This window comes from Pan paniscus, chromosome 1 (genome assembly GCF_029289425.2).
Source record: "Pan paniscus chromosome 1, NHGRI_mPanPan1-v2.0_pri, whole genome shotgun sequence".
Classification (NCBI taxonomy): domain Eukaryota; kingdom Metazoa; phylum Chordata; class Mammalia; order Primates; family Hominidae; genus Pan; species Pan paniscus.
Window position 1 is genome coordinate 47,872,227 of NC_073249.2, and position 25,955 is coordinate 47,898,181.

The following is a 25,955-nucleotide window of genomic DNA, read 5'->3' on the forward strand; positions in this document are numbered from 1 at the left end:
TTTTTCTGTGATTTCAACATCAGGCTTGCTCCTGTTTGCATGGTGGGTAACCCCAGCATCACCTTTGACTCAACTCAATCCCAAAGCCCTTCCTCATCCCTCAAGTCTTCTTTATCTGCAAATGTGCTATCTAAGACCAAGCCCAAGTAACTGGCAGCAGGCTGGGAGAATAATACAGTCAGAAGGTGAGAGGTTCTGGAAAAACACCAAACAAGGCAGGTCCTACTTGGCTTCATCTGTAGCTCTGCGTAGACAGCTCCTAAGACAAGTGACCTGACAATCTTTGGGTGGAAAAGTGGGGTGACCATCTGCCCTGGACTGCCTGAGATAGTCCTGTTGCCTTAGTGTAGTTACGAATACTACCACATACCACTTACTATCCAAAGCATTCTGGTTTAGATGACACATTGTACAGCCATTCTGTTTATAAGGTGCTTTAAGATCTGGGAGAAATCCAAGTGTGACTGCAGTGACTGCTCTTCTTTTTCTGGATCTACCCTAAAGCCATTTCACAGCACAGGTTGGCATGTCCTCACAGGGAAATCTATCAACAGTCCCACGACTCCAGACAGGACAAACCCAGACCAAAGAAGGAAATGTAGGAGTTTGCCCTTTTGTAAAATCCTGGGCAAAACTCCGAGGCTCATCTCTCCAAGATACTGAGAATTGAAAGGAGAGGGGGAAATCCCATGGGATCGCCATCTTTGGGCGGAAGCCCTCGGTCTCTGACACTGATGGTGGTTCTGCAGTTTAATGGACCTGTTTAACTATTGTTTGGTCAGTGCAGCCGTGACCAGAAATTCTTCTGGTTTCTCCTCCTTCATCTTGGTTGGGTCAGATGAAGATGGCCCAATCTGCAAGAAACACTGGTTGCGTGCTTCTAGACATTTTAATCTTGGAGGGCCTTGTTTATAGGATGGACCTGGCCAAAGGAAAGATGTTACTTACGGTAGAAAGCAAGAAAAACCTAGATAAACACTTTTTTTTTTTTGAGGCACACTCTTGCTCTGTCGCCCAGGCTGGAGTGCAGTGGTGCAATCTTGGCTCACTGCAACCTCTGCCTCCCGAGTTCAAGTGATCCTTCCACCTCAGCCTCTCGAGTAGCTTGGATTACAGGCACACACCACTACGCCTGGCTAATTTTTTAAATTTTTTTGTAGAAACAGGGTTTCACCAGGTCTCGAACTCCTGGGTTTAAGCAATCTGCCTGCCTCGGCCTCCCAAAGTGCTGGGATTACAGGCGTGAGCCACAGTGCCTGGCCAGATACTTCATTTTCTAGATCATAAGATGCTTAACTTTATTCCTGGCAAAAAGTTGATTCAGCAAACCAGGGCTTTAAGTGAAGCCGGTTGGGGCCTGAACCCTTGACACCTGCCCAGGGTGGAAGACGTAGCAGCTGCATCTATGGGCCACCTGGGGTGTAGGGTGACCAGCTGGAGGCTGTGAGCTTCTCTGCTCCCTGAAATGCCTGCACGGGGCACTCAGGAAGGGCTGGGGACTGGGTGAGGAGGTGCGGACAGAATGTCCCCTGGAAACTGCCCCAGGGGCAGCTTGAGTGGCCTGAGCCTGTGTCTGTCCTACTGAAGGTTGGAGCCCCAGAGAAAAGCCTCTATGGAGGCACCCACTTTTCAGAACTGCTGCTTTTGCGGGAGAACACCTTTTTCCAGGTGTTGTCCTTAGGGTAGCAGGGAAGACTGGGAAAAACTGAGGGGCAAGAGCTGTTGGAGGGGGGAGTTACATTTATTGAGTGTCTATTACATGCCGGGTGCTGCTGAAGGTCTGCGGGTCCCACAGGATCTCCTTTTAGCCCCTCACATCCCTGTAGATTACACGCCGTTCACAGATGACCCTGAACCCAGAAGGGCTGTCTAGGCCCAGGGCCCAGCTAGTGAGTGGATGGGCAGAATCAGACCTGCCCTGGAAGGGTCTGTCTTACCCTGGCGCCCAAGATGTGTCCCTCACCCTCTGCCACCAGGACAAGTAAATTCGAGACACCCTTTCGTTAGGGGCTCAAGTTTATCATGGGTCTGACCTCTAAGGTCATATCTCCGCCTTCTCACCTGACAGACAGGAAACTCCTGAAATGCCCCTCGCACGTGCAAGACGTTTTCCGCGGTGGCGGCGACAGGGCGCACAGTGGGACCGCAGCACGAGCTCGGAGCACCCCCAGAGTCGGCGACTCCTGCCCCCGCCCCTGCCGGCCGGCCTTCCCGGGGCCTGGGAGGGCAGCACCGCCGGGCTTCGCGCCATGACATCAGCCCTGGAGTGGTGCAGTGTGCAAAGCCCACTGGTTGGCGTGGCCCGGGACACGCCTTCCGCGGAGCGGAACAAAACGGCGCGCAGGCCGGGCGCACCCAGCCGCCACTTCCGAGAGCGCCTGCCGCCCCTGCGCCGCCGAGCCAGCTGCCAGGTGAGTGCGCCCTGAGTCGCGCGGCTCTGCCCGCCGCGGAGGGGCGCCTGGGCACGCACTCAGCGCCTCCCGGTCTTGCCAGCCCCGCCGCAGCCCCGGGGCTGTCGCAGGCGGGGAACTGTGAGAAGTGACCGCAGTTAGCCCGGGCAGTGCAGCTCTTTTCTGGAGGCACTAGGTCCCTCCCCATCCCGGGCCTTCCTGGGCTTCCTGGACACAGTTGACTTCCGCGTGTGCGTGACCCAGGGCGACCCGGCTCCCCGCAACCGCCTGCAAGTCGGGCAGAACAATCGGCGATTCTGCGCGCCACTGACGCTCATTGTATGGCAGAGAGATGAGGGCATCCGTGCCACCCCCTCCCTCACCCTCCTGCTGGGGAGAAAATGCCCGCGGGCGGGGTGGGGCAAACATCTGGGCCTGACCTTGGACATCTGTGTCCCTGAGCGCAGGTGTGAGTTTTCCCTCTTGTGAAAGAACTGCATGGAAACCTCTCCACTCCAAATCTTGGTGCTAGGTGGTGATGGTTACTGAAACCTGAAAGAGCCTGCAGTCAGTGTTTTGTGGCCTCAGTCCTTGAAAGCTGGGAAGTGATAAAGGGGCTGGTATTGAGCACATTTAAAGCAAATCACAATGTGTTAGCTAACAATCAGCCCTCTGAGGCAGGTATTGTATCTACTGGTACAGACTAGAGAATATTTTGCATGCTTCTGGTTCTGGTGCTGTTGTGAACTAACCAGGACCCAGGAATCAGCTGGAGCAATAGTGGGCTCAGGCTCTGCCTAGAGCCCTGGGCTCCAGCCACCCACCCGCTGCTCCCTGAGAGTGAATGAATGGGCAGGCTCTCCCCACGCTGGGATACTATCACAGTGGCACCGAGGAAATCCACTGGGCCCTGGTAGAAAGTATATCAGTATATCATGAAGAGGTGGCTTGGAGTCTTGGTGGGATTGTTTGGAAGGCAGAGTTTTGACTCTTGGATTTGCCACTTAACACGCAGGTTTCCTTGGACAAACTATTTAACTTCTCAATGTCTCAGTTTCTTTCAGGGATGCTACTTGGGGAGCATATTACACAGAACCTCCAACACAGGAGTGATCTCTCAGTTACTGTCTTTCTTGTCCTCCCCTCATCCCTTGCCTTCCTCCCAGAAGCTAAGGAGGCTGGAGGTGCTGGTTGTCTCCCTCTGTCCTCTCAGACTGCATGTTGGGGATTTTCCCCAGGTGGGATTTGGGGATGGGTACTGAGCCTCCCCTCAACTGCTCTCACTCAACTGCTGCCTCCTGACTCTCCAGCTGGTTTCTGGCTACCTCTTTTGAGAGAGACTGTCCTCAGCCCTCAGCTGCTGGTGGGCAGCTTTTACCCATTGTTTCCTAAATCCAGCCTCCTCCTGCTCACGGTCTTCCAGTGAATGACTCTTTGCCTTGGAGAGGATATCCGGGGCGGAGGCAGTCAGACGAGGAAGGAAGTTTATCCTGCAGAGGGTGTAGTGTGGGTTAGAGGAGAGGGAGGAGAGAACTGTCTGCAAGGCCTGAGATGCCCAGTATGGAGGGTATGGGGAGGAAGCAGGAGAGAAACTAAAGAGAAGGCCCATCAACTCTGCAATTGGCCTGCTAATAAAATGGGAAAAACAGGGGTGCTGTGGCCTATTTGCCTCTGGTCTGTCTTAGCACCTGCCTTCCTGGCCCAGGTGTTTGCTCTTTTAATTGCACACATGTGCATCTGCCTCTGGAGCTAGTGAGTCCTGACTGGGCCAGAGTTGCAGCCTGGGAGTGTAGTGACACTTGACTGAGTGATCAGTAAACATTTGATGAATGAGTGGGGTAGCAATGGTCTTTCAGCTGAGTTGGCCTACGGGATACTCATAAACCTTGCAAATAGTTACTAGCCAGTTTTTCCACTTGGGTAGATTGACAAGCAGGTGAGAGAAAAAAGGCATAGGTTTTTTTTGGGCTTTTTTGTGTGTTTTTGTTTTGAGGCAGTCTTGCTCTGTCACCCAGGCTGGAGTGCAATGGCGTGACATTGGCTCACTGCAACCTCTGCCTCCTGGGTTCAAGCGATTCTCCTGCCTCAGCCTTCCAAGTAGCTGGGATTACAGGTGTCTGCCAATATGCCCAGCTAATTGTTTGTATTTTTAGTAGAGACGGCATTTCGCCATGTTGGCCAGGCTGTTTTTGAACTCCTGACCTCAGGTGATCCACCTGCCTCGGCCTCCCAAAGTGTTGGGATTACAGGCATGAGCCACTGCGCCCGGCCTGGTGTTTTTTTTTTTTTGGAGACAGCGTCTCACTATATTGGCCAGTCTGGTCTCGAACTCCTGGCCTCAAGTGATCCCCTCCCTGTCCCCACCACCATCTCAGCCTCCCAAAGTGCTGGGATTACAGGCATGACCCACTGCGCCTAGCAACATAGTTTTTAATTCACTGTCCATCCCTGGTGTGGGAAGCAAATTGGGAAGGCTTTTCTGGCAGGTTGTTAAAGTTTTAAATATGTATGTAAGCCTAGCTTATTGTGAAACGTTGGCTTGCTAGATGAAGACACATGCGTTAAATATTTTGGGATCCAAAGAGGTGCTGGTGAGAATAAGAAGACTTTTTCCTCCAAGTCAGCCATTTGGCATTACTCAGGGCATATTGTCAAATATCAAAAGAGATACAAACCTGAACGATAAGTGTTAGAGTTGGCCTCTCCTTAAGATAAGGATAACCAGATATCTGCACTTGCGGTGTACCAGACAGTGTGAGAAATACTTCACATGTGTTATCTTGGACAATTTATGAGGTAGCTACTGAGGCTCTCCATTTTACAAATGGAGAAACTGAGGCTCAGAGGTAGTAAGAAACTTGCTCAGGATCACAGCTGATCAGTTGTGGAGCTGCCATTCAAACATAAGCTGACTGTTTCCAAAACGTATGCTCAGTCACTACCTTATTATTTTTCTTTGCTCCTCTACATTTCCTTTTTCCAGATCAACTCACTAAGGAAATATCTGCCATTTGTGAAACACATCAGCTTTACAAGGTGCTTTACAGTGGCTTATAAACTATTTAAGGAAGACACCTTTCACTTGGATGGATCAGGGTTAGAACTCCTGACCTCCGGGTTTTCAGTCTGTTGCATGGCCAGGTAGGAGCAGAGGGGACCCCTGAGAGTTAGTTCCCAGCCACTAATGGATATGCTTTCACCAGCTCTGCATGTTTGAGTTTCAGAGCCAGGTTTGCAGAAAGAAAAGAAGCCTGGAAAAGAGCCTGCTTGAGAAAGAGAGAGCTAGCAAAACTTGAGGGGAGGGCAGAGAAGGTGAGGTGGAGGGGTCCTGGGTTCTGACTGCTGTTTCTAGTTGTCAAGAATTTATATGGTAATGACGTGCCTGTACTACGCAGCTACCCAGGAATGTGTCTGACGCCAGCACTGAGTAATTCCCATGTATGGTAAAGTGTGTAAATACGGGGGCAGCTAGCATTTCCAGACTCTGGTATTTCCAGTGCTTCCCCAGGGCCAGAAGGCAGCGTCTGAGTCTTCAGCGGTGACAACAGGGGAAGAAATGGAAGGTTAGCAGCTGGAGCTCAGCCCCAGCTAGGCAGCCAGCACCCCCTACCCCCGACTGTGTGCCTGGCTTTCTTTATGCAGGGGTGGCGTGGGTTGGTGCTTCCTGGGATGTCAGCTGCAAACGACCTGTGTTTTTAAGGCCTAAGTGCTAATGTGTTTTAACTTTTAAAAAATTAATCAAAGAAAAATCATTCAGACCATTTTGTTCAGCATGGAATAACCAACATCATTACAGATCTGGATAAAAGCAAGGAAACCCCATCTGTTAATTTGTCTATGAGGCTTTATTATAATACAGGATTTCCTGTAGAAGTTTTGAAATACTACAAAGAAGTCATCGACCTCCATTTCTACCTGTGTTGACCTTCAGACTTCTTTTTTTTGAGACAGAGTTTCACTTTTGTCCCCCAGGCTGGAGTGCAGTGGCACGATCTTGGCTCACTGCAACCTCTGCCTCCGGGTTCAAGCAATTCTCCTGCCTCAGCCTCCCGAGTAGCTGGGATTACAGGTGTGCACCATCACACTCAGCTAATTTTTTTTTTTTTTTTTGTATATTTAGTAGAGATGGGGTTTCACGCTGTTGGCCAGGCTGGTCTCAAACTCCTGACCTTAAATGATCCGCCCACCTCAGCCTCCCCAAGTGCTAGGATTACAGGAATGAGCCACTGCGCCCTGCAAACTTCTGAACTCCAAGAGTAGGGAGCTCTGCTCTAGAAGGCACTGGGGGCAAGTGGGGAAAGGGAAAGACATATACCGCCCTTGTCAGCTCACAGTCTCACAAGGGCCACTGGACATGGATTTGAAAAGAGAAAGCTCATTCAATAGAGAGAAGGATTCCTGACCTAGAATGACAGTCAAGTTCTGGAGGCCCATGGGGCCTGGATTGACGGTATCTCAGTGATGCTGGTTACCTTTTCAGAGAGGCGGGTCATGTGCACGGTTCTGAAGGAAACATGAGGTGGGACATGGAAAGCTGAGGCCAAGCCTGCCCCATCTCCATGGCAGCCATTCTCCCCCTACCCGTGATCCTGAGCTTCAGGAGAGGCTGATTTCCTGAGCTCTCAGGTGTCACCTCTAAGACTTGGCTCTGAGCCCTGACCAGCCCGGCCCCCTCCTCTCTCTGCCCTCAGCTGCTCTCTGGACACTGGGGCGTGGAGGCAAAAGCCGAGTTGCAGATTGGAAGGGATGCCAGCCCTCCTGTCCACCTGGCAGATACCAAGCAGCTCAGCTAATGCGAGGGAGCTAGATAAACATCTGACAGGTTTCTACTGGAGCAAGTGGGTGGGGACTTTAACCCTGTGCCGTCAGGCATTCTTTGGCCCTAGGGAATAAATGATTTTGGAATGGGAGAGATGGGATTTTTCCACTGGAGAAATAAAGATATGGGATGGTTTTGAAGGGTTTGATAAGAAGGGGCTTGCCTTCAGACACTGGTGGCTGGCAGTTGGGGATTTTACATCTCTGCGATGGTTCCTTCAACCTGTCACCTGAGCCAGACTTTATTTATTTATTTATTTATTTATTTATTTATTTATTTATTTATTTTGAGACTGAGTATTGCTTTATTGCCCAGGCTGGAGTGCAGTGGCACAATCGCTGCTCACTGCAACCTCCATCTCCTGTTTCAAGCAATTCTCATGCCTCAGCCTCCTGAGTAGCTGGGATTACAGGTGCCCGCCACCGTACCTGGCTAATTTTTGTATTTTTATTAAAGATGGGGTTTCACCACGTTGGCCAGGCTGGTCTCGAACTCCTGACCTCAAGTGATCCGCCTGCCTCGGCCTCCCAAAGTGTAAGGATTACAGGCGTGAGCCACCGCACCCAGCCGAGCCTGACTTTCATGAGATTTGGGGTGACTGAGAGTCTGTGACCTTTTTCTTCTCCTTTTGCTGCTGCTGTAAGAGCTGCCACCTTGGCCTTCTTGTCTCAAGGCTGAGGATCTGGGTACGGTCCTAACTGGGGATCTGGGTACAGTCCTAATGGGACAGCCAGGCTAGGAAGATGCAGCAGCAGACACAGCAGGCTTCTAGCCGCCAGCCGTTTCAGGAAAACAGCTGACCAGGTGTTTCCAGCCATTCAGTAGAAAAGTCAAGCTCTGTTCTCTGTTGAGATGGTCAACAGAGTGAAATGGGACATCACAGACAGCTGGGGGGAGCTAAACCCCAAAGAAGGGCAAGTAACTTGTCCCAGACTCATTCGCTGGGCTAGCAGATGAATCAGGAGTTCCTGGCCCTATTTGGCATGTTACTTCTTAAGCCTCGCTCCTTCCATTTGTGGACTAGCTACATGTGGATGGCTGGCCCACATCTAGCAGTGTGGAGTCGAGGTATGACTGGGCCAGTCGTGTGAGTGGTAGTCAGAGGGGCGGGCACTTACAGTGTCCTGGCCATCACTTCCATACCTCCTCATTTAATCCTTACAGCTGAATTTTAGGGAGTCCATATACGGTCCATTTTAGAGACAAGCAAATTGACACTCAGAAAGGAAAGTAACTTGCCCAAGATCATTCAGCTAGGAAGGGGTAAATCCGTATTGATCGAATCCCAGCTCCTGTTTTCCTAACCATTGACCTGTACAGCCTGAACTCTGACCTTGGGAACTTCTCTTGTCCCAGCCTTCTGCAGGGCCTCTGTGCCGGAGAGCTGGGAAGGTAATTAAGAAGGAGCCAAGTGTCCCTCTAAGGCACTCCATGAACTCTGAGAAACAGGTTTCCTTTTAAGGCAATTCGGCCTCCCTACAGGCAGAATTTGGCTGTTGGAGAGAAGGGCAGAAAGGGAGGAGGTGGAGTGAAGACTGAGCCCTACCTGTTGCCAGGGTTCCCTCCAGCTGAGCCTCTTCCCCACAGGCAGGGTCACCTGGAGGGGTCCTCTTGTGGGCAGAGGGGGACAGGACCTCATCCTCATCCACAGGCACTGCCTGAAACCCTTCCTGGCTAGGGATAGAGTCATCACTTTTCATCTCAAGGCAATAGAGCCCTGTCCTTTCACTGGGCTCTTGAGGGGAGACCCCCCCACCCTCGCCCTAACTAAATGACCAGGCTCAAAAGAGCAGCCTAGCTAAGAGATGTCCTGAGCAGATTTTCCTTACTGGCAGGTCCTTGGGTTTCACCCATTTCTCCGCCCATGTTCTTGATTCCCTGGGGCCCTGCTGGATGTGGGCCCCTGACACGGAGCCAGGGAAAACAAGGGGAGGCCTGTATGGAGCTGTGGGTCTCCCCCAGAGGGAGAAGGGCTTTTGTGTCTGTAACAAAACAGTACTTGGAACTGGCTCCCATCCATGTGGCTAGGGGAATTTTCCTCCCTTAGGGGTGTTCCTAGGGGCCTGAGTATGTCCCCTGCTGGTTCAGGGGGTTGGAAAAGGAGAAGGCCGAGGAAGAGGGCCAGCACTGATGTATTGTATGCCTATCATGAGCAGCCCCTCTTAAATATGCAAGGGCCACAGCATGGTGACTGGGACCCAGAGGACTCAGAAATAGATGAGCTTGCATTAGAATCCCAGGTCTACCTCTTCCAGCTGTGTGACTATAAGCAACTTGCCTAACCGCTCTGAGCCTTGCTTGTCTTGTCTGTAAGGTGGGCATACATTCTTTATCTTCGGATGATGAGGATGAAATGAGATGATGCGGCTGGGAGCGGTGACTCATGCCTATAATCCCAGCACATTAGGAGGCTGAGGCAGGCAGATCACTTGAGGTCAGGAGTTCAAGACCAGACTGGACAACATGGTGAAACCCTGTCTCTAATAAAAATACAAAAATTAGCCGGGTATGGTGGTGGTGGCGGGCGCCTATAATCCCAGCTACTCAGGAGGCTGAGGCATGAGAATTGCTTGAACTCAGGAGATGGAGGTTGCAGTGAGCAGAGATTGCGCCACTGCAGTCCAGTCTAGGTGACAGAGTGAGACTCCATCTTGAAAAAATAAAGAAATGGGATGATGCAGATGAGCCATCTGATGCATAGTAGGCATTCAGTCCATGGCAGTGTGGGTGCCATGGCTGAGTTCCAAGGGTCACATTGAGTCACCTTATCAGAGGGAGAAGAGAGCTTGTGTGGGTCTGTACAACTGGATACATTATTCACAAGAGCTTCCCAAGCAGATCTCCCCTCACATCTCACTGGCCAGAAATGGTCTCAGCCTGTTCCTGATCCAGCCACTGGCCAGGGAATGGAATCTCCATGGTTGGCTTAGGGGACAGAGGCTCTGTTCCTCCATCTGGGGAAGGGGCATCTCCCCAGTCATTCAATGGCCTGAATAAAATCGGGGTTTTGTAGCAAGGAAGAAGGGGGAAATGGCCGATGATTAGGCCGACCATAACACACATTACTGATTGCTGTTCCTGTCTAACTGTCCTTCACATTGTACGGTTTTCAGCTCCAAACCTTTGCTTGACAAGGGCAGCTAGCAGTCCTCAGTACAGAAAGAGGCTGAAGGAACAGTGCAACATCAGAGGCTGGGAATGGGGACTGTCCCTGGATCTGGGGGCTCAGGCCGCATGGGTTATCTGAGGAAGACAGAGATGGGGATGTGAGCAGTTACAGAAATTCCTGCGGGGCGTGTCAGCGATGTGTGGGAGCCTGAGGAAGTGCGGCTGCTCCAGAACCTGGGAAAGGGAGAACTGGGCTTATGCAGCAGGCATGGTCTACCTAGATCCCCCAGCATCACTAACACCACTTCCCCACAGTAAGCTCTGCCTCTCAGCCTGCACACGCTTACCAAGCACCTCCACTAGGAGCCAGGCTCTGCAGAGATTCACCATGCAGAGAAAATGGCCCCAGAAGCTGTGGCTTTCAATATTAGTGCATCCTTCATTCATTCCTCAGCTATTTCCTGGCCACCTATATGAACAGCCACATGCCAAGTGCTATGCAGGGCATGGGGACAGAGTGGTGAACGTGACCTGGATCCCTTCTTGAGCTGAGGCCCGTGTCACCCTCAAATGGGAGCTCTCCAGTAGTGGAGACTGTATCTCCCTCTGCCCTTGACATTGACTCTCCAGCTGCTGGTGCAAGCCCTGTTACCAGGAGGGTGGGCTCTGGTTGCCACATCCCGGTTTTCAACATTTCCATGTGACAGGTTCCGTGAACTCTCTCCTTAGGCTCCTTTGCCTCCTGAGGCAACAGATCCCTCTGACTCCCAGCCCCTTTATTTCCCGGCACCTCCCTGTGTCCTTTACTTACCAAGTCCTGGGCAACCCCCGGCACCAAGCCTGTACCCACTGTAGGTGGTGCTTTGTATAGCCCTTCCCTCATGAACTTCTGTTGAAAGAGCTGGAAGGGTGGTCTTCCTCCTTCAGCCACGTCTGTTGAGTGAGCGAGTGAAATGGAAGGAGAGAAGCAGGCCCCATCTGTTCTCCACACTCACTAGTGTTACCTTCTGTGCTGCTCTGTGGCCATGTGGGCACTGACCTGAGGCATCACTTGGACTTCTGTGTGCTGTATATGTGCCAGGTACTGTGCCTTGCCTTTGACATATCATATCTCATTTAATCACCAGACATACTCGGTGAAGTCGCTATTTTTATCCTTATTTTTTTATTTTTATTTTTTTTGAGACGGAGTCTTGCTCTGTCATCCAGGCTGGAATGCAATGGCGCGATCTCGACTCACTGCAACCTCTGCCTCCCAGGTTCAAGCGATTCTCCTGCCTCAGCCTCCTGAGTGGCTGGGATTACAGGCAGGCACCACCACACCCCGCTAATTTTTCCATTTTTAGTAGAGACAGGTTTTCACCATGTTGGTCAGGCTGGTCTCAAACTCCCGACCTCGTGATCTGCCCGCCTCAGCCTCCCAAAGTGCTGGGATTACAGGCATGACCCACTGCACCCAGCTTTTATCCTTATTTAACAGATACAGAAATCAAGGTTTGGAAAGACTGACTGTCTTGCCCAAGGTCACACAGCTAGTGAGTGGCAGGATCAAGATTGAGCCAAACCTGCATGGCATCAGGACGCCAGCTCTGAACCAACACCTAGAGCATCTCAAAGTTGGTCTGGGCCACCTGCTTTGTTTGCCTGGGGTGCTTGTTAAAAATTCAGATTCAAGTACCTCATTCTCTCAAGTATCTCATTCTCAGAGGTTATAATTCATTAGATGTGGGGTGGCATTACTAAATCTGATTTTGCAAAAGCCCCTCACTCTGAAGTTTGATAACTCTGCCCTGTGTGCCTACCTCCTGCTTTTTTTTTTTTTTTTTTTTTGAGACAGAGTCTTGTTCTGCTGCCCAGACTGGAGTGCAGTGGTGCTATCTTGGCTCACTGCTACCTCCGCCTCCCAAGTTCAAGCGATTCTCCTGCCTCAGCCTCCAGAGTAGCTAGGATTACAGGGGCGCACCCCCACACCCGGCTAATTTTTGTATTTTTAGTAGAGATGGTGTTTCGCCACATTGGCCAGTCTGATCTGGAACTCCGGAACTCCTGACCTCAGGTGATCTGCCCGCCTCAGCCTCCCAAAGTGCTGGGATTACAGGCGTGAGCCACCATGCCTAGCCCTGCATTTAAAAAACAAAACAAAACAAAAAAAACTTTTTTCTTGTGGTGAGCTATAGCTTATATACAAAAGTGTGCACAAAACCTACATGTACAGTTCAAAGAATAATTATAAAGTGAGCCCCCATATGACAACCACCCCGAGTTAAGAAGGAGAGCATTGCCAGGCAGTGCCTTACCAGCCTCCCTGGTCTCCCAACCCAGTCATGGTCCCTTCCCTCTCTTAGAGGTAGCTCTTCTAAGGTAAAAGCTTGTGATCATCATTCCCTTGCTTTTCTGTAGTAACTTTTCCACCTATATGTCCATCCCTTGACAATATGAGTTTAGCCCATTTGTGAATTTCATACAAATGGACTTGCGTTTTCCCAGCTCTGGTCTGTCTGCTTCTTCCCTTCCACATTCTCTTTGAGATCCGTCCATGTTGACGTGTGTAGGGGTAGGCAGTCCATTTTTATTGCAGCTGGAGCCTTCTTTATAAAGCCTGTTTCTTCTGCTGATCCACATCCTTTAGAGTGCCTAGCACAGGGCTGAAAATGCAGCAGCTGCTCTGTAAAGACCTGTTGATTAGATTGGGGGGAGGAAATCCCCGAGAACGTGTGAGGCTGCTGTCGAGAGCTAGCAGAAAGTGCTCTGCCAGGCCTGGTGGCCCCCCAGGCATTCTACTTTTGTCTTTCTCTCCTCTGGATCTGGCTGTTGCATTTCTGTCGTGGACAATCTGAGATGTTTCCATCTCCCTGTAAAATTAATTCCCATTTCTGTGTCCCTTTTCAGAATGCCGAACTGGGGAGGAGGCAAGAAATGTGGGGTGTGTCAGAAGACGGTTTACTTTGCCGAAGAGGTTCAGTGTGAAGGCAACAGCTTCCATAAATCCTGCTTCCTGTGCAGTGAGTACGCCCCAGGCCCTGTTGCTGTTGCCTTGGACACCCTGGACGAGCCTGCCCCCACAGGCTGGGCCTGTCAACACCCCAGGGAACTGGTCCCATGGGATGTAAACAGCTTGACATTTGGCTGAAGCGCAGCTGGGCAGGGAAACACTTCAGGGCCTCTTTGTTCCGTTCAGAAGCTTCTTTCTAAGGGATGAACTGGCCAGAGCGGGTCACAGTGGCAGGCGTTCAGGGGCTGAAAGCCAAGCTGTAAAGACTTGGTTAAGAAAACTTTCCACTCAGCTCTCTCTTCTCTCTCTCCCTGTCATGATTTCACCATTTCAGAGGAAAACACTTTCAGCCTTTGCACCCTAATTATCTCTTGTTCAAAGGCAACAGAGGCCACAACCTCATGGTGAAGCTGAGTCTGGAGGAAGAGTGGGGCTCCTCCTTCCTCAGCCCCTTGCAGGCTTCCCATTCCCACTCAGCCTGGGATGAGAGGAAGAGGGAGTGCAAAGTTCCCTGATATCTACTCCTAAGAAGCCAGAGCAAGGTTTGCTCCAGTCATAAGCCTAGATGAGTAAGAAATCAGACAAAAGAATACAAAGCAACTGACAGAGGTCAGGTCGACCCAGGGATCCTGACACCGTGATGCTGCACCCACTGGTACCTGGGCCAGGTGATGTTTCCAGGATGTGGCAACTTGGTGAAGCCTCTCCTCAGGTTCCTAAATGAGTTGGTTCATTGTGATCAGAGCAGAAGGTCTGGGTTAGAAGAAGAGGCAACTTCAGCAAGGTGCATTTTCTTTCCTAAGACAGAGTCTCACTCTGTCACCCAGGCTGGAGTGCAGTGTCTTACTGCAGCCTCCACCTCAAATGATCCTCTCACCTCAGCCTCCTGAGTAGCTAGGACTACACATGCATGCCACCATGCTCTGGCAATTTTTTAAAAAAATTTTTAGAGAGACAGGGTCTCCCTATATTACCCAGGGTGGCCTTGAGCTCCTGGGTTTAAGCAGTCTGCCCACCTCAGCCTCCCAAAGTGTTGGGATTACAGGTGTGAGCCACTGTGCCCGCCAAGTTACATTCCCCATGATGGTAGGCAGAATGGATGGTAGAAGAATGTCTTAGTTAAAAAAGATTCGGTGTTTATTATCTGTGTGATGATGGACAAGTTACTCAGTTTCTCTCTGGTTGAGTTTTCTCATTATTACGGAGGAGGTAATAATAGTTACCTCATGGGATTGTTGTGAGAATTAAAATGAAAGAAGCTTGTAAAACAAAGCACTTGAAATAATTATGAGTGTTGAAGAAATGATATGCACACACACATGCACACGCACACACGCACACACACACGCACACTGCTGAGGGATCTGTAGCAAGACAGTGTGATGCAAAGAAGCCCTCACCAGGGTCTGAGGCCCCGAAGATGGGGAGATCCAAGAATGGGGTCCTGTCTGTTCTGCATTACATGAAGCAAAGTTTCATGATTTGTACTCCAGAGTAGGATACAGATGGGCCAAGAGCCACCTGTTCAATGGACGTTTGCATCTCTGCCTGTCGCTAGGTAGACCCACCTGAGGCCACGCCACACAGGGCAGCAGGGGCCCCACATCCTGCTCAGCTGGGCCTGGAGTGACAGCTCCAGGGCTGCGTCTGATGAATGGGGAGTAAACAAGGTTTAGTGGAGCTTTGTTGGCTTCCAGCCTGCAAAGGAGGCCAGAAACAGCAGCGTCTTGTTATCAGCAGTTCACTACCCTTAGGAATTTCCAAGCCGTTTATCTTTCCAGAGGGAAGAAGAGAGAGCTTGGTGCTGGCTGGGAAGGGGGTCTAGGCTGCTGGGGTCCTAAGGGCCCCTCTCTTTGCTCTCGGATGTTGCTTAATCACTGACCATAAGGGGTCAGCTGTGGGCGGGGGTGCCGCCTGCAGACCTGTTTACGGAGGAGTAGTCGGTCAGAGGGTTGAGGGAAGTCAGGAATTCAGGGGGTGGCATGGGAAGGAAGGAACAGGGCCTGGGGCAGGGTGTGAGGGGCGCTACGGATGAGAAACAGTTGTAGAAAGTCAGGCTGGGGAGCAGGGCTTTTGGGGGGGTGCGGGGGTGTTATGCAATGAGCAGCCGCAGGAAGCAGTCTCAGGTCACGCTAGGGTCTCAGGACCAGTGCAGCTATTGGATATCAGAGCACCAAGTGGACCCCCTAGCACTGCACATGTCCCAGCAGGCTGAGCCATCTCCACAACTTGCTCATTCATCATGCCTAACACAGCACCTGGCACAAAGTGGGTTCCTGACAAAGATTTGTTTATGAATGGAAGGCGCATCATTTCTCTTTTCCAGTGAAGTGGGTGATAAGTGTTCACCCCATTCAGGGTGCCCACTGAATCAAGGGACCTTCCCTCCCGAGGAAGGGAGAGGCTAGCCAGGTCTGGGCCAAGGGCAGTAAGGGCCATCTCCCTCATTGGCCAGGCCTGGCTGGGTCCCCAAAAGCAGTTGTGACCATGTGGGTTCTTGGCTCCAGATTCTACTCAGCTTGCCCACCTACATGCCTGTATTAGTCTACTCTCATGCTGCTAATAAAGACATACCTGAGACTGGGTAATTTATAAAGGAAAGAGGTTTAACAGACTCACAGTTCCACATGGCTGGGGAGGCCTCACAATCATGGCAGAAGGCAAAGGAGAAGCAAAGGCATGTCTTACATGGCAGCAGGCAAGAGAGCTTGTGTGGGGGAACTCCCATTTATACAACCATCAGATCTTGTAAGACTTTTTCACTATCACAAGAACAGTATGGGGGAAGCTGCCCCCATGATTCAATTATCTCCATTTGGCCCAAGGAGAGATTTGGGTGGGAACACAGCCAAACCATATCAGTGCCCTTTCCTGAGGGTCTGAATGGGCGGGAGGAAGACATGAGGATGTCATAGGCAAAGGTGGGGAGAATGACCTCCACCCTGGGCTTGGCCTGGGACCAGGGACTGAGAGGGCCTACAGTACATGGTCTTGAAAGGGGCTCCCAGATCCTATGAGCAGGTGGTGGTTCAGAGGCTGGTGGGAAAGCTCAGCTCCGTGGCTGGGAACCTGCCCTGAGGTTATGTGCCCATCTCTGAGCTGTACCCAGCTCCCTCCTGGGGAAGGTGGGTTAAGCAGCCAGCCCTGAGGAAAGAAGAACTCTATGATGGTGGCCGATGGAACAGGGCCCCACAGGTTGGCCCTGGGCTGTTCCCTAGAATCCAAGAGCACAGGGGAAGCTCACGGAAGCCTTGCACACGTTCTGACACCAGTGTCTCCTCACCCGCAGGCTGAGGCTTACTGACACTTTTCACCCTCTTGGCCCCACATGTGTGGCCCACTGGAGGGGAGCAATGGCTGGCAGAAAACAACCAGGTCCAGAGGTCAGGGGCTGGGTTCTGGCCTGGCCCTGCATCTGGCCAGCACGTGATCTGGAACTGTTTTGTGGGCCTCGGTTTTCCTTCCAGAAGCAGAGAATCATTCTCCATTTCTGAGTGGGGCAAGGGGGCTCTGACCTCTCCCCTGGGGCTGCCTTTTCCCTTTATTTCCAAGCAGCATCACAAGGGCCCACCAAAGTGGCATATGGAAGTATGTGTTTCCAACAAATCCAGTCTTTTTTTTTTCTTTTCCCCTTATTGGCTTACCATGATATGGTAGAAATTTATTCAGGCCTGCCTTCAAAATTCCCCTTGATTGAGTCTTTGGTGGATCTTACAAAGACTTTGGTGAGTTGCAGAGTCTCTCAGTACATCACCTGGATGGAGGTAGAGGGGCAGAGGGCCACGATGGGCAGGATTGGGTCTCTGGGAGAACAGAAGGGCCAAGGTAAAGCAGAAAGGAGCAGGGAGGTCCTTGGCAGGGGAGCCATCTGGAAGATGTCAACTTGCAGGCCCTGAGGTCTGCCCTGGGCTGAGTTCCTGGGTCTCCTACTGGAGAGATCAGCCAAAAGACACCTCTGTTCCCCCAAGCACTCTTTGCTTTCTGCTTTCTCTCTGGTCTTGGAATTTTCAGTTCAACTGGGATCTTACAGGAAAACAATTCCAGGCCAATTCCTGACTTCCCACCCTAGAAGGGAATGTTGGAGCCCTTGGCCTGTGGTTCCCTCTCCCTCCTTCTTGGGAGCTGGGCCCCGGGGGAAATGGTGGGAAGTTCCATATTTGGATGGCCCAGAGTGCTGGAATGAGATGGAGATCTCCAGGGCAGGACAAGAGGGTCCTTATTTAGTCTGAAGTCTCCAACCTGGGGCTTAGGGTGAGAGAGGAGCTGGCAGAGGGATGGACCCTTTAAAGGCAAGAGGATGGCAGTTGCAAGGAAAGGAGCTGAGAGCTTCTCCGAGGGTGGTAAAAGGCGTGGCTTCTCCAGTGGTATCCCTCGGTTTCTATGTTCAGGACATGTTTGAGGATGCGTCCAACTGAGATGCTGAACTCCAGTATTTAAGGAATATGATCAAACCGAATTAGGATTACAGGACAAGCAAAGAAAAAGAATGCAGTTGAATCTCTTGAGAGGAGTATGTGAAAGTTAGAAGCAATGATCTCTTGAAGCTGGGGCCTGTCCCTCCCACTTCCTTGTCTCCTGATGGTACTAACTTTATATAATACTAATAAGAGTAGCCAACATTTATTATGCACTTGTTGTATGCAGGGTATTATGCCAAGTACTTCACATGTCAGATCTCATTTGATTCTCACCACCAGCTTTTGGGGCAGACATTATTATGTTCATTTACAAATGAGGACACAGAGGCTGGAAAGGCAAAATAACTTGCAAATGGCTGGAAAGGGAGAGAGGTGGGATTTGATTCTGGGCAGTCTGACTCTTCATGACCCCAGGCTCTGAACTGCTTTAACTTTATTTTTATTTTTAAAAGTTTTATTTATTTATTTATTTATTTTTAAATAAATAGAGACAGGGTTTTGCCATCTTCCCCAGGCTGATCGCAAACTCCTGGGCTCAAGTAATCCTCCAGCCTTGGCTTCCCACTGCTGGAACTACAGGCATGAGCCACTGCACCCAGCCCAAACTGTTTTATTCTGGATAGCTGGGCATAGCTCCCCTCTGAGATTAACAGGATGAAATATGAGGCCCACAGCCTTTCCAGCTCAGACCATTGCAATCCCTAGTTCCTTCCGTTCCACTCTCTCTTACCCCAGGAGTCAGGAAGTTCTTCTCAGTGTCTGACCCTCACTTCTTCCTGTGGTAAAGTGATTTCTGAGATTAGAAACTTCAAATCCTCTTGTGATTAGCATGAGCTGCATCTCATTTCAAAGCCCACCATGTTGGGCACTTAATAAATGTTAAACATTCCTTATGGGGTATCACATCACCTGCATCTCCCCCCATTGGCTCCCTGCCAGCATGCACAGATAGTCTCTTCTGGATTCCACTGTTGAAGGCAGGAAAACTGCCCTTCTTTTCTTTTTCCTCCTCCCCCATTGGGACATATGGTCTCTGTTGAGGGCAGAGTGAGGAACCTCAACAGGCGTCCTGTGGCTTGGGGTCAGCCTAGGCTGTTGCCTCTGAACCCTGTGTTGCACTGCAGCCTGAGGAAGTTTAGGGGTGCAGAGGACCAAAGGAGACACATATGGATTCCTGGAAGAGGAATTGGTGTTGGCCAGCATTTCTAGAGTTGGATATGCAGATCCCATCCCTCTGTCCTCCCACCCATTGGCCATCCCGCCTGCCTCCATTTGTAGACAGTTCCTGAAAGATCAGGATATTATGTATGCAAAGAGGCCAGAGAGCTTCAGCTGTAGGAAGCTTGCAATGAGCAAGAAGGTCACCCCAGCTTCAACTCACTGCGTCCGCTTCCCCTTCCCCTCCACAGTGGTCTGCAAGAAGAATCTGGACAGTACCACTGTGGCCGTGCATGGTGAGGAGATCTACTGCAAGTCCTGCTACGGCAAGAAGTATGGGCCCAAAGGCTATGGCTACGGGCAGGGCGCAGGCACCCTCAGCACTGACAAGGGGGAGTCGCTGGGTATCAAGCACGAGGAGTGAGTAAAAGATCCCCTCCCAACCTTTTTCTTGAGCTCTCTCCCCCACCCTGTATTAGGCCTCATGTGTATTTACAACCATTTTTGGGTAAGCAATGGAAGGCTCAGAAAACCAGTTATTTAAAAGGCAGTCACAGAGCAGTGCCTATGTGTCAGGCTGCTGCAGGAGCTGGGGATGCAGCAGGGACTAAAACAGGCTGGGCTCCTCCCTGCAAGGAGCATGCATTCTATATTTGTATGAGAGTCAGAGCTGGGAGGGGCCCCAAGAATCACTTAGTCCAATTTCCTCTTTTTTTGTTTTTTTTGAAAGGGAGTCTTGCTCTGTCACCCAGGCTGGAGTGCAGTGGTACAATCTTGGCTCACTGCAGCCTCTGCTTCTTGGGCTCAAGTGATCCTCCTGCCTCAGGCTCCCGAGTAGCTGGGAGTACAGGCATGTGCCACCACACCCAGCTAATTCTGTATTTTGTGGAGACAGGGTTTCACCATGTTGCCTCCTCTTTTTATAGATGAGAAAATCCAGCCCAGGCTCAGTGACTTGCCTGGGGTCCCATGGCTAGTGAGTGTCGGAGCCAGATCAGGGGCTCAGGGCAGCACCGTTGCCACACCAGCCTCACTGTCGCAGCCCTGCTATCTCTCACTACTGAGGAGAAGTCATTTCCCTTTCTTGGAAATGCCATAGGGTGTCATCAGCCCCACCACACCCCCCTCACCCCACGGCACTCCCTGGCCTCTGGGTAAATGGTGGCTGTTGGCAGTCAGCCTGGCTTGCTCCTCGTCCTGGGGGGGTGGACGGAAATGATGGATGAATTACCAAGTTTCAGCCAAGGTCATTGCCCCAGTGGGAATGATTCATCAGCAGATTTCTCCTGTAAAGAATCTGATAATAGACCAGCTGCAGGAATGAGGGGCAGAGGAGGGCAATTCTTAGCAAATGGGGTGTTAAATGATTCTGGGGTTAACTGGGTGACCGAGGGAAGTATGATGTTACAATGGAAATAACATTGTGCTGAGGCTTGGTTTGTCCATCTGTAAAATGGGAGATGACCCTAGAGGCCCTAGCCTTTGTGACTTTGGCAGAGAGAATTGCGCGCTGCTCTGGCATGAGATGAAGGTAGGGTCATGCCCTCTCAGTGCCAGCCCCACCTGTACTTACAGTGTAAGTCACCTCACCCCATGCCCTTCTCCATGCAGAGCCCCTGGCCACAGGCCCACCACCAACCCCAATGCATCCAAATTTGCCCAGAAGATTGGTGGCTCCGAGCGCTGCCCCCGATGCAGCCAGGCAGTCTATGCTGCGGAGAAGGTGATTGGTGCTGGGAAGGTAAGGCGGCTGCTGGGCATGAGAGGGATCAGGGGAGATATCTTCCTGAAATGTGGATTCCAGAACTTTTAAATTGGTGACCTAGCTCTGCTCAGGGCAGCCTGAGCACCGGGGTTTAACCTCTTCTCTTTGTCCCTGTGGGTTGCATGTACCTGTGCTTTCCAGTCTCCAAGGAGCTCATATCAGCCATGAGCAGTAACATCCCCAGCATTGATGGACAATGGGCAATTCATAGGGAGTGGCAATGATCAATCTGTATCTCTAATATAGGAGAACAGAAAGTAAGGGTACGTGGATGGGCTGCAGAGGGTCCACAAAGCCCTGAAGATTATATACAAAGTTTCATGGGAACCTGTCTGTTTCTTAGAAGAAGATCCATAGCTTTTATTAAATTTTCAAAGGATTTGTGATCCCAAAAATATACATTCTGTTTCATGGGATGTGGACTCCCAAAAACCCATCCAAATACCCCCAGGGCAGAGATTTTCAAGGTTCAGACCTATCAGAGCCTCCTAGGAGGCTTTTTTCACACTGTTTAGAATTGCCACACATGCCCTTCCCCCATGATATTCTGACAGTAGTCCCCAATCACCAATGCACAGTGAGAATCACTGTAGCAAATCAACAGTTCCCAATTGAGCTGATCACTTCCTTCAGATAGGCTGCAGTAGAGAAGAGGCAGAACTCTTGCCCCTGGGGTTTGCAGTGTCAGATTAGCAGTCAGAAAATCACAGAAGAGATGTCTTTCAGCTATGGGGCCAGAGAGGATTTCTGGAGCATCACGTGAGGCCTGAGATAGAAAAGTGACTTGGCCAAGATCACACAACAAGGTTATGGAATGTCTGGGCCTGGAGCCCATCTTCATCTCTTCTGGATTCAGGTTTTGGCTTTCAAGGCTTTTTGACCTTGAGGAATGGGATAGGGGAATGGATCAAGAAATGTTAAACAATTAACACTTAGGCCAATGTTAGAATCTCTACTCTCACAGTCATGGTTGGACAGAGATGGGGATTAGTATCCCTGTTGTACAGATGAAGAAACTGGGAGTCAGAAGGATTACATAATTTGCCCAGATCCGCTAGCTAGGAAGGGGCTAAGCCAGACTCAAGCCCAGGTTTGTCTGACTCCGAAGCCCCTGCTCTTACTGCTGTTACTACTGTTAATGCTACTTTGGGCCATTTAGCCTCTTCAAACCCATTTCCAAGGCTGCAAAATGGGAAGGGATTGTTAATCCTAGCATGGTGATTAAGAGCTTGGACTCCAGACAGCCTGCTTTGAATCCTAGTTTTGCCATTTATTGGCTGAGCGAACTTGGGAAAATTTAGCCTTCCTAAGCCTCAGTTCTTCAGCTCTAAAGTGGGCCTGGATGGTGGAGGAAATGCAAAGTGGACCAATTAATGGTCCCTGACAAATAAGGCAGTTTTTTTTGTTTGTTTGTTTTTGTTTTTGTTTTCTTTTGGCAGAATTTCACACTTGTCACCTAGGCTGGAGTACAGTGGCGCGATCTTAGCACTCTGCCTTCCGAGTTCAAGCGATTCTCCTGCCTCAGCCTCCCGAGTAGATGGGACTACAGGCACGCGCCACCACACCCAGCTAATTTTTGTATTTTTAGTGAAGATGGGGTTTGACCATGTTGGCCAGGCTGGTCTTGAACCAGCCTGGACCTCACGATCCACCCACCTCGGCCTCCAAAAGTGCTGGGATTACAGGTGTGAGCCACCACACCCAACAACAAGGCAGTTTTAATGATTAAATGAGATAGTACATGTATAATGTGCAATGTAGTGCCTGGTATGTCCTCAGTACAGTTTTGCTATTGTTATTATTATTGTTGTTTATTTTCAGGGATTATTATGAGGTCACAATGAAGATCCTTGCCATTGACTAAAGGATATGAAAACAGGAGACATTAATATTATTATTAAGTTGGGTTTTTTGTTCTATCTCATTATGAGAATAGAAAATTATTAAGAATAGCTAAGAATCACTATTTCCATTACTTAGGCAGGCTATAAGGTAAAGTTAGGGCTGTACTAAGGAGTAGGATAAGAGAATTTTGCATTCAAGTGGAAAAGGTAGGGAGAAGCCCCACCTTTCTATTGCCTCGCTCAAGAAATGTTGAGCTGGGAGTACTTTTGGGTGCTTATGAATGAGCAAAGGGATTCAGCTTATTTTGGCAGGGAGGTGGCTAGGAAATATGAGGAGAGGTGTTGGTCTAGGTGTGATTCAGTTTTTCTCCAGCCTAGAGAGCTTGGGGTAGCAGCCCCTGCTTTACAGAGGAGGCAGCAAAGGCTGGGTGACTATTGAGGTTGCACCAGCACTGACCTAGACCCAGGTCCCCCCATTTCAGCTCTCTGGAGGAGAAGCCAATGTGCAAGTTTAGGCAACCAGGAAATCTGAGGGGATGAATTTCCTTTCTCATCCGCCAGCCTGGGCACTGGGAGTGTCTTTGCCCTTAAAAGGCCTTGTTTTGTCTTATCTGACCGCCGCCTGCCTCTTGCTTTTCCTGGGTTAAGCAGAGCTGTCTACACATCAGCCTCTTAGCCTGCCCAGCTGTTGATGGGAACTGGCTGTGGAGAAGTCTGTCTGTGCAACGTCCCATCACTGTGTACAAACTCGGGCCTCACTTTTTTTCTGGGACAGCTGTTTGCCCTGTGTTACAGAATGCATGTGAGGACTAGATATTTAAACATATGATGCCTGGCCACAGAGAAGGTATTTGTAATTGGATTCTCCTGGACCAGCCCAGCCTCTGAAGTTCTAGAATTAGGTGCCTCCTTTGCCCAAAGGCTATCAGCTATTGGAGGGGAGGGTGGCAGTATGTCCCTCACTGGGTAGCTGTGAACACTAACTGACTTCACCAGTGTAAAGTGCCTGGCACAGGGCCTGGCACAGAGGAAGCCAGAGTCAATGTTGTCTAGTATCACTTTGGAAGGAGAATAAGTCTATGAAATGCATTAAACTCAGCAGGGAAAGTCCTAAGGAGTAGTTTCTCCAGGGGCCACAGAAGACCCTTTGGGTCTCTATGAGAGGCCCCAAGGCAACACAGGGCAGAGAGGTCTTCCCGGTGAGGGCTGTTCAAGTACTAAGTGACAGTACCAGGAGGAGTGCAAAGCCCTGGCTCACACCACTGATCTACTGGCAAGATGGGTCTGGAGAAGGCTCATCTGGCCCAGCCAGTGGGGTAACAGCTACTTTGGTGTTAAACCCACCCCCTCACCTGCCTTTTGTGGTATAGCTGGTGACCCTAATCATCAGGCCATTGCGACATAGCATGGAAGATGGTGCGAGGTGGCATGTGGTCCCTGGCCTTCTCCCTCTACTGCCTTGCACCATAGGCCATGTCCTCCCAGCAGCACCAGCTGAGCAGACTTCAGAAGTGGCTTGAGCCCTTATACCATGGTTATGTCAAAGGGAGTGGGCCTGGGGTGGAGGGTACCCTCATCACTGGTGGCAGCCATTAACTATTTCCTTCCCTGCCTAGTCCTGGCGTAAGGCCTGCTTTCGATGTGCCAAGTGTGGCAAAGGCCTTGAGTCAACCACCCTGGCGGACAAGGATGGTGAGATTTACTGCAAAGGTGGGTGTTTTCACTTCTAATTGAGGGTCAGGAGGCCCAAGGGGGTAGGGGGGCTAAGCAGTTTTGCCTTTGCTGAATGTAAACTAATTCCTGGCCTTGGGATCCAAGATCTGAACATCTAGTATGATTCCTTCATTGTACAGATGAGGAAACAAGACCAGAGGGGGAAAGCAACTTGGCCAGCATCATCTGGCAAATTGAGGCAGGCATAGGGCTAGACCCTGGCTTCCTAACTCCCAGTCCAATGTTCTCACAGCAGATGATGCTTCTATAATTTTGGTGGCAAGGGCAATGGGTACAGGGTACAACCAAGAGCCTCTTCGCTATTTTACTATTGAGATTGGGGTGCTGTGGAGGTGAGGGGGTACCAGTGGACCTTCCTTCCCTAGCAGTCTGGCTGGGCACTAGGAGTGGGGGATCTTCAGCAGGAGGGTGGGTGGTGTGGCTGGGGGTGGAGGAAGCACATGCCCTTATCTCTCTCCTCTCTCTGCAGGATGTTATGCTAAAAACTTCGGGCCCAAGGGCTTTGGTTTTGGGCAAGGAGCTGGGGCCTTGGTCCACTCTGAGTGAGGCCACCATCACCCACCACACCCTGCCCACTCCTGCGCTTTTCATCGCCATTCCCTTCCCAGCAGCTTTGGAGACCTCCAGGATTATTTCTCTGTCAGCCCTGCCACATATCACTAATGACTTGAACTTGGGCATCTGGCTCCCTTTGGTTTGGGGGTCTGCCTGAGGTCCCACCCCACTAAAGGGCTCCCCAGGCCTGGGATCTGACACCATCACCAGTAGGAGACCTCAGTGTTTTGGGTCTAGGTGAGAGCAGGCCCCTCTCCCCACACCTCGCCCCACAGAGCTCTGTTCTTAGCCTCCTGTGCTGCGTGTCCATCATCAGCTGGCCAAGACACCTGAGGACACATCTTGGCACCCAGAGGAGCAGCAGCAACAGGCTGGAGGGAGAGGGAAGCAAGACCAAGATGAGGAGGGGGGAAGGCTGGGTTTTTTGGATCTCAGAGATTCTCCTGTGGGAAAGAGGTTGAGCTTCCTGGTGTCCCTCAGAGTAAGCCTGAGGAGTCCCAGCTTAGGGAGTCACTACTGGAGGCAGAGAGGCATGCAGGCGGGGTCCTAGGAGCCCCTGCTTCTCCAGGCCTCTTGCCTTTGAGTCTTTGTGGAATGGATAGCCTCCCACTAGGACTGGGAGGAGAATAACCCAGGTCTTAAGGACCCCAAAGTCAGGATGTTGTTTGATCTTCTCAAACATCTAGTTCCCTGCTTGATGGGAGGATCCTAATGAAATACCTGAAACATATATTGGCATTTATCAATGGCTCAAATCTTCATTTATCTCTGGCCTTAACCCTGGGTCCTGAGGCTGCGGCCAGCAGAGCCCAGGCCAGGGCTCTGTTCTTGCCACACCTGCTTGATCCTCAGATGTGGAGGGAGGTAGGCACTGCCTCAGTCTTCATCCAAACACCTTTCCCTTTGCCCTGAGACCTCAGAACCTTCCCTTTAACCCAAGACCCTGCCTCTTCCACTCCACCCTTCTCCAGGGACCCTTAGATCACATCACTCCACCCCTGCCAGGCCCCAGGTTAGGAATAGTGGTGGGAAGAAGGGGAAAGGGCTGGGCCTCACCGCTCCCAGCGACTGAAAGGACAACACTATCTGGAGCCACCCACTGAAAGGGCTGCAGGCATGGGCTGTACCCAAGCTGATTTCTCATCTGGTCAATAAAGCTGTTTAGACCAGAA

At 50.8% G+C, this 25,955-nt stretch overlaps 1 protein-coding gene across 1 annotated transcript; it reads left to right on the forward strand.

Annotated features, from left to right (window-relative positions):
• The first annotated feature begins 2,077 nt into the window (after positions 1-2,077).
• Positions 2,078-25,955, forward strand: CSRP1 (cysteine and glycine rich protein 1). The gene is made up of 6 exons (XM_008976641.4): positions 2,078-2,411; positions 13,207-13,319; positions 19,137-19,305; positions 20,497-20,626; positions 24,111-24,204; positions 24,698-25,955. Exons 2-6 carry the CDS (start codon positions 13,208-13,210, stop codon positions 24,772-24,774), a joined length of 582 nt encoding a protein of 193 aa, XP_008974889.4. The 5' UTR covers positions 2,078-2,411; position 13,207; the 3' UTR covers positions 24,775-25,955.

Coding starts and splice junctions, on each gene's coding strand:
- CSRP1 (XM_008976641.4), top strand. CDS start 13,208: ATGCCGAACTGGGGAGGAGGCAAGAAATGTGGGGTGTGTCAGAAGACG. Junction 13,320..19,136: donor TAAATCCTGCTTCCTGTGCA/GTGAGTACGCCC, acceptor TCCCCTCCACAG/TGGTCTGCAAGAAGAATCTG. Junction 20,627..24,110: donor AGGTGATTGGTGCTGGGAAG/GTAAGGCGGCTG, acceptor TTCCCTGCCTAG/TCCTGGCGTAAGGCCTGCTT.